The sequence below is a fragment of the Panthera uncia genome, assembly GCF_023721935.1.
Source record: "Panthera uncia isolate 11264 chromosome C1 unlocalized genomic scaffold, Puncia_PCG_1.0 HiC_scaffold_3, whole genome shotgun sequence".
NCBI classification, from domain to species: domain Eukaryota; kingdom Metazoa; phylum Chordata; class Mammalia; order Carnivora; family Felidae; genus Panthera; species Panthera uncia.
Window position 1 is genome coordinate 108,029,214 of NW_026057584.1, and position 7,045 is coordinate 108,036,258.

The following is a 7,045-nucleotide window of genomic DNA, read 5'->3' on the forward strand; positions in this document are numbered from 1 at the left end:
CTGCCCTCTCCCAGCTGGGCCTCCCCATTCCCAGCAGGCTCTAGGCGGCCTAGGGGGACAGAGTGCATACTCCCACCCCCTGCCGGAGCCTCCTTCCTTGTGCTCATCAGCAGCCCCAGCTCTGCCAGCACACAGCCTCCCTCAAGCACACCGCTCTGCTCTGTGAGGACGCCTGAGCAGTAGGCCTCAGGGGCAAGCAGGCCAGGTTCCACCCCCACCCCAGCTGTCCCTTCTCCCCCACCATCCCCTCCCCCAAGGGGCCCAGCCCGCCAACCTCTAATCCTCTGTCATCTGACCCGGGCTCCACCCTACCTTTGGCTCTGTCCAGCCACCCTACTGAGGCCCAAAAATGGACGCAATGGGAAGGTGACCTCATGACACCCCCAGGCTGAGCTCCAGGCACACGGTCTGCACCCCAGCCCTCTGGGGGCAGCCGGCGGCTGGGAGGTGAGCAGTGTCACTGCCAAGCTCAGACCCTGCTGGCCCCTCCGATATACGCTTACGCCATCCTCATGACCAGAGGCCACAGGACCTTACAACAGTAAGCTCCACGGCAGTCAAAGCCAGCACAGCCCACTCCCCACGGCACCCTCGGCGGGGCCCAGGGCCAGGCACACAGCACATGCCCAAGGCAGAATTTGCTGAACGAGGAGCACACAGCACAAGTCAGCCCACCCACAAGCCTGCATCAGGACTCCCAGGCCAAGCCCTCAAATGCCCTTGTTTGTTCATACATAGTCACTGTACCTCCGCCAGGGCCAGGTGAACATTTGGGTGCACACGCAGGTCTGCTCTCCCCTCAGGGACAGCACCCAGACCAGCGACCCAGGGATGGGGGAGGGTGAGATGGGTAACGCCAAGCCAAGACCCATGCAGAGACCCACTAGGCTGGGGGCACAGGAGAGCTGGCTCCGTAGGCACCAGAGGGCAAGCAAGGAAACTTGAGCACACTGTCACCCTCGGAGTCCTGCTGGATGTTTGGGCTGGGAGTGGATGTGGGGAAATCGGGAAAGAAGAAAAGGAGAGATGGGGCCCTTGAACCTATGCGGATACAATCTAGGCCCTCCACCCCAGCTACTGCTTGTCCCTGACCAGGAGATGCCCTCCTAGGGCAACCGGACAGCTAGAACTGTCCCCATCATTCACTGATATGGCAGAGTCCAGGTGGGGGAAGGGCGGGGGGGGGTGCCTGTGAGACCACTGACACTGTGAATTAGACATGGTCCTGAAGACCACCAGCAGATGACACACTCTGAACCACAGGAGGGCAAAGGGGAGACGCATCAGGCTTCTGGGAAGGGGGTACCTCGGCAGGGCCCACAAGGGAGGGGACTGAAGGAAGGCTACTCTCTGGCTTCCGATGGGGGGAGGGTCTCCTCACCAGTGCCTGAGGGCCAGAACACAGGCAGCACTCAACAACTCTGGTCGCTTAGAGCCCAGGCTTGGGCAGTGCCAGCCCTTGGCCAAGGCCAGCACCCATGGCTGACCAGCTGTCAGCCAACTGCCCATGCCACAAAACAGGAGCCGAAGAGGGAGGGGTGGCAGCTCAGTGGGGTCAGTAATGACATACTGCCACTTACAAGGAGGGGACACAGGTCATGCCTGCTGTCCCTGAAGTTACTGAAAGACACTGCTGCAGAGACAAGGCAAACCAGGACAAAGGGGACACCAAAAGAGCCAAGGGGAGCTAGGGAGGAATAGGACGTCAGTGGAGTGGGGGCGGGGACCTGGTCTCAGCTAACCTTCTGCTTCCCATTCATCTTTCCCAGCCCCTCAGCAGCAGGAAGTAGGCTTAGCCCAGAGCTGCCGGCTCCAGGCACCTAGATGGATTACCCAGTCTAGGGCGAGAGAGGGGGGAGGGGGAGGAAGCAAGGGCAGAAGCATCTGCCCCTCCACCCCCACCGACGCTCATAGAAGCCTTCCCAGCTTCCCCCCCGCCCCACACACACACCAGCTATCTGCGGTGCTCTAATCCCTCCCCCCGCCCGGGGCCCGGAGGGGGGGTGGTACAGCTGCTGGGGCCAGGCCAGATCTGGAGACTGGCTGAGGGCCCTAACCTCCACACACACCCACCTATCTCCTTAGCCTGGGACCTTAAGGATGAGCGACGGGACTTAGGGAGGCGCCCGGGAAGCTCTAGCCGCCGTCCCCCCCACCCCCCCCCCCCCCACCCACCCCACCCCCACCCCCCGGCCCCAATCACGTGGCCGCATCCTTAGGGAGCCCCGCAGGTCTTAGCTGCAAAAGTCATTGTTTATAAACAGCCACAGCCAGGCAGGGGAAGGCCGACCGGTCCCCAGATTCCTCCTCTCGGCTGAGCGTCGGGCGGGAGAGAGGGCTGACTCCGCTGGGGGGCACTGGGGGACCACCCCGGCTGGACCACGGATTCTACAATCCTAGATTTCAGAGTCCGAGGCGGCAGGGGAAGTGGCGTCAGCAGCTGGCGTGATCCAATTCAATGAACCAGAGGTGGCTTGGGAGGGAAAAGTGAGCGCGCGCGGACCCCTGCCCCCGGGTCCCGCACGTCCGGCACGGTCAGGGAGCCGCGGGAAGCCCCAGCTCCGTCCCCCCTCGCCTGCTGCCCGCTGCCCTGGGCGCCGAGGGGTCGGGTTTCCTGAGGCGCCCTCCACGCCCCCCCGGCTTAGCCCCAGCTCCTTCGAGCCAGCTCCCCACCCAGGTGGTGGGCTCCCAAAACCGGAGCCACCACCCCCTCCCCAGCCGCCGGAAACGCCAAGCCGGGGCTGGAGCGGGAGCACCTCCCCGAGGGGCGCGCAGCGCCGTGCTCCCTGAGGGCCGGGCGGGAGCGGCCAGGCCGCGGGCACCTCTCGGCAAAGGAAACTCGATCCCTCCTGCGGCCGGCGGGGACAGAAGGTGGAGAGGCGGGCGGGGAGGAGGGAACGGAGGGCGTAGGAAGCGCCCAGAGGCCTGGAGAGCGAGTGCTCCAGCACCCGCGGGCCTCGGGGCAGCCTCGGGATTCCCGGAGCACGGCGGCCCTGGGGGACGGGTAACAGGCTCCCTCCTTCCCCCTGGAGCCGGCCCCGCCCGCGTGGCTCGCGTGGGGCTGAGGGGCTAGGGGCGCCACCCAGCCTCCCAGCCTCCCGGCCCTCGGTCTCCAACGTTGGGTTTACTGGACCTCGCGCCCCGAGAAGAGCGTGGGCCGCCTCTTCTCTGCAGACAGGCGGAGGAGATACAAAGCGGGGTGGGGGGGGGGGGGGGGGGGGAACGAGGGCGGGGGGTGGGGGGTTGAGGGAACAGCTGCGCCCTCTCCTGCCCCTGCCGGGGGTGGGGAGACAAGACGCGGACCGGAGGGGGCGCCCAGACCGCTGGGGGCTGCAGCCCGTGGATCCCCGAAGACTCCCAGCAGCGGTCGTCCGGAGGTGACAGGGCCTGATCCCGGGTGAGGACCAGCCCCTGGGGGTGAGGGGTTAGGGGGAGGGAGGGGACAGGTGGCCCGGACCGCGCGGAGGCCGGGGATCTGGCTCCCTCACCTTCTCCTGCGCGCGCGTGAGCTTCTTCTGCACGTTGCTGGCGATCTTCCCTGCGGTCACCCCCTTGCTGCCCATCTCGGCCATCGTGGCTCAGGCCTCGCCAGGCGGCGGGCGCCGATCTCCCAGCCCCCAGCCCCCGGCCGCGCGTCCGGCCCCGGCTCCGGCTCCACGCCGCTCTCTCGACAGCCGAGCCGACTGACGGAGGCGGAGCGTTAGCCCGGCGAGCGAGCGAGCGACGCGGGGACCCGGGGAGGGACGGACCGAGGGAGGGGCGGGGAGGAGGGGCCGGGCCTCGGGCGGCGGTCAGCGCCCCCCGCCCGCCCCCTGCGGACCAGACTCTGCCTTTTAAAGGGCCTCCGCGGGCGCCGGAACCCTCGGCAGACCCGGAGCGAGGGGAGGTGCGCGAGGGCGCCCGGTGCTGCGGCGAGCGGGTCTCCCGGGGCACTCCGAAGACACCGCCCCGGGGCGGAGACGAAGACGCCGTCCTCCCGGGACAAGAGACCAGCCTGAGAAAGGGTGCGTTCCAAAACCAGAGGTTAAGGGCGGCGATCGGGGCGAGTCCCCGGGATCGGGGAGCCCCGGCCTGGAGCGCGCGGCGGGAACCCGCTCTCCAGCTCTGGGTTTGGCTCTGGCCTCGCGCAGGACGCTCGGCCTCGTCCTGGCCTATAGACTCACCAGTTTTCACCTGGGTGCGGGGGGGGGGGGGGGGCCCTCTAGGACATCTTCACATCTCTGTCCTTGGCACCTAGTCCCATGCCTACAAAGCGCGCTGTTTTCCCATTTGCCAATAATTATTACTGTAATAACAACTGACCATTAACTGAGCACTTACTGTGTGCCTGGCACTCGGCTGTCTCCTGAACAGGCGGTATAGCTTCCAGTCTCCACAACAGCCCTATGAGGTAGGTGCTGTTATCATTCCCATTTGACAAATGGGCGCAGAGAGGCCTGGAACCAAATCTCTGGTTCTGCCTTCCAGGCTCTCTACCACTATATACTACTGGGCTGCCTTCTCTTCTGTGAGGCGGGGAGGGGGATGATTAATGATCGTTATTCAAAGAGAAGATAAGGTTATTGCTAACTAGCTTTGCCAACAAATCAATGACACTTGTTCGAGATTTATAAATATGTGTTGAATCTACAGATCCCACTCACACCCCTTCCCCAAATTATGTCAGAGGCTATAAAGGATGCCACAGCCCTATGCTGCCCTGGAGGCCAGGGCACCGCCCTGCAAGGTTTCTCAGGCACCGAAGGCTGAGCTGAGTGGAGAGAGGAGTCCTGGACGCCCTGTTGAGGCGGGTGGACAGGTGCCAGGGCAGAGGTCCCTGGGAGGCTCCCAGAAGCAGGAAAGGCTTTGGAGACCATACACCAAGCCCCGCCCCCATATAAATGGAGAAACTGAGGCCCAGGAATAAAAGGTTTTCACTTCCCTCTGCATGGAAGGCCTCCTGTACTCTGGCCACTCCTCCTCCTTCTTCTTCCCATTACTGCTCAGTGCCCATAAGGGATGATCTTAACCAGTCCTCCCTCCTGGCTTATTACCACTCCTATTTTGCAGAAAGACAGACTGGGGATTGCAGCAACTGAAGATCACAAGAGAGAAGCAGATATCCAAACCCTGGTCTTCCTGCACTAAAGCCCTCAGCTGATACACCGAACTGTGTCCCAGAAAAAGCACCAAGCACTGCACAAATGGAAAGCATTTTGTCAAAATTATGATTATAAACTCATGCCCGATTCATGAGTTACAAAAACAAAACGTAAACAGCACAGCCTGAGTTGTTAAAGCGACTTTTTTCTAAAAGCTCAACGTGCTTTCACTTCATGGTCTCTCTTCTCCTAATTTTATGATTGTCGTTTTTCTAACCGTTCTCTAAGAGCGCTGTCTCCCAACACTCCTCGGAGGAAAGGAGGAAATAAGCAGAAGTCAAACCATATTACAATCAGTTCTCAGGGAACAGTGGGAGATTGTGCTTCGCTGGGCTTTGGTGTTGCAAAATATCACTTGACAAAAAAATTGGAAGCAACTTAGATGGTTATCAGCAGGATGGAGTCAGCTAGGGGATCATTCTAAACAACCATCCAGAGATGTAGCAACATGAAAATAATGCTTACAGTATAGTTGTGAGCAAAAAGGAGAAGACAAAAAACACTGTGCATGCACTCTGTCCTTGCAACCACTAAAAATAAATATAAGTGCTCGTGATCCAAGACTCAAAAGGACCATGCACAAAGGAAACAGGCTTTGTTTATGGTCGAGAGATTATGGCTGATTTTTTCCTCTTAATTTCCTAAATATTCTACAATATACTATATGGCCTTAATAACTAAACACACGCATAGCTGTATCTTTAAACGTGATAATCCTTTTTTTTTAATGTCTATTTATTTTTGAAAGACAGAGACAGAGTGTGAGTGGGAGAGGGGCAGAGAGAAAGGAAGAGACAGAATCGGAAGCAGGCTCCAGGATCTGAGCTGTCAGCACAGAACCTCACGTGGGGCTAGAACTCACCAACTGTGAGATTGTGACCTGAGCCGAAGTTGGAAGCTTAGCGGACAGTGCCACGGAGGCACTGAGACACCCCTAAACATGGCAACTCTTAATGTGATATCTACGTTGGAAAAACTTTTTTAAACACAAAGGCATTGGAAGATCTATTGAAATAAACAATGCTAGTTTGAGAGTACATAGAAATTTAAATGTTTTAAACTTCAAAAACTACTATTAACACATAAGGTTAAAAGTTTGGAAGGACATACTCCAAAAATGTTAGTCACGAGTCCAAGGGGTAGGAATGTAGGAGATTTTTACTTTCTTCTTTATGATTTGCTATAATGTCTGATTTTCTTTACCATGATAGCCCATTGTTTTCACGATCACAAACAAACACTAAGATCCAGTATAACTGGGCAAATGGCACAGATGGACAATTCACAAAATCGGAGTTTCAAATGATCAATTAACAGGTTTAAAAAAAAAAAAAAGCATTTATTAAATCAACGAATTATATCATTCCTGCCTCTACTTTCATCAAATCGGCGAATCATTTTTTAAACTACATTACCTACAGCCAGAGAGACAGGCACTCACACATACTGCTTCTGAGATTATGACAGATACTGGAATTTCCAGAAAGCAGTCTTGTAATATGTATTAAGAACCATCAAAATGTCTATATTCTTTAGGGCGTCTGGGTGGCTCAGTCGGTTCAGCGTCAGACTTTTTTTTTTTAACTTTTTTTAATGTTTATTTGTTTTTGAGACAGAGAGAAACAGAACATGAACAGGGGAGGGGGAGAGAGAGAGGGAGACACAGAGTCCAAAGCAGGCTCCAAGCTCTGAGCTGTCAGCACAGAGCCCGATGTGGGGCTCGAACTCACGGAGTGTGAGATCATGACCTGAGCTTAAGTAGGACGCTTAACCGACTGAGCCACCCAGGCACCCCAAGCATCAGACTCTTGATCTCTGCTCAGGTCACGATCTCATGGCTAGGTGCCTGAGATCAAGACTCACAGTTTGTGAGGTTGAGGCCCACACGTCGGGCTCTGCGCTGG

At 57.9% G+C, this 7,045-nt stretch overlaps 1 protein-coding gene and 1 long non-coding RNA gene across 7 annotated transcripts in view; one reads left to right on the forward strand and one right to left on the reverse strand.

The window, feature by feature from the left end:
• Positions 1-3,700, reverse strand: part of BIN1 (bridging integrator 1) — a 55,573-nt gene extending 51,873 nt beyond the window's left edge. The window contains exon 1 of one of the 6 annotated variants that reach the window (XM_049615770.1): positions 3,489-3,700. In XM_049615770.1, the coding sequence (XP_049471727.1) occupies positions 3,489-3,572 (84 nt within the window). In that variant the 5' untranslated portion in view covers positions 3,573-3,700. The remainder of the gene's footprint in view (positions 1-3,488) is intronic. The other 5 variants (XM_049615771.1, XM_049615765.1, XM_049615766.1 and 2 more) reach the window with 5 other exon arrangements.
• A 147-nt stretch (positions 3,701-3,847) lies between these two features.
• On the forward strand, positions 3,848-5,263 carry LOC125911699 (uncharacterized). The gene is made up of 2 exons (XR_007454417.1): positions 3,848-4,004; positions 5,050-5,263. It is a non-coding gene; the product is annotated as an uncharacterized LOC125911699 (long non-coding RNA).
• The last annotated feature ends 1,782 nt before the right edge of the window (positions 5,264-7,045 follow it).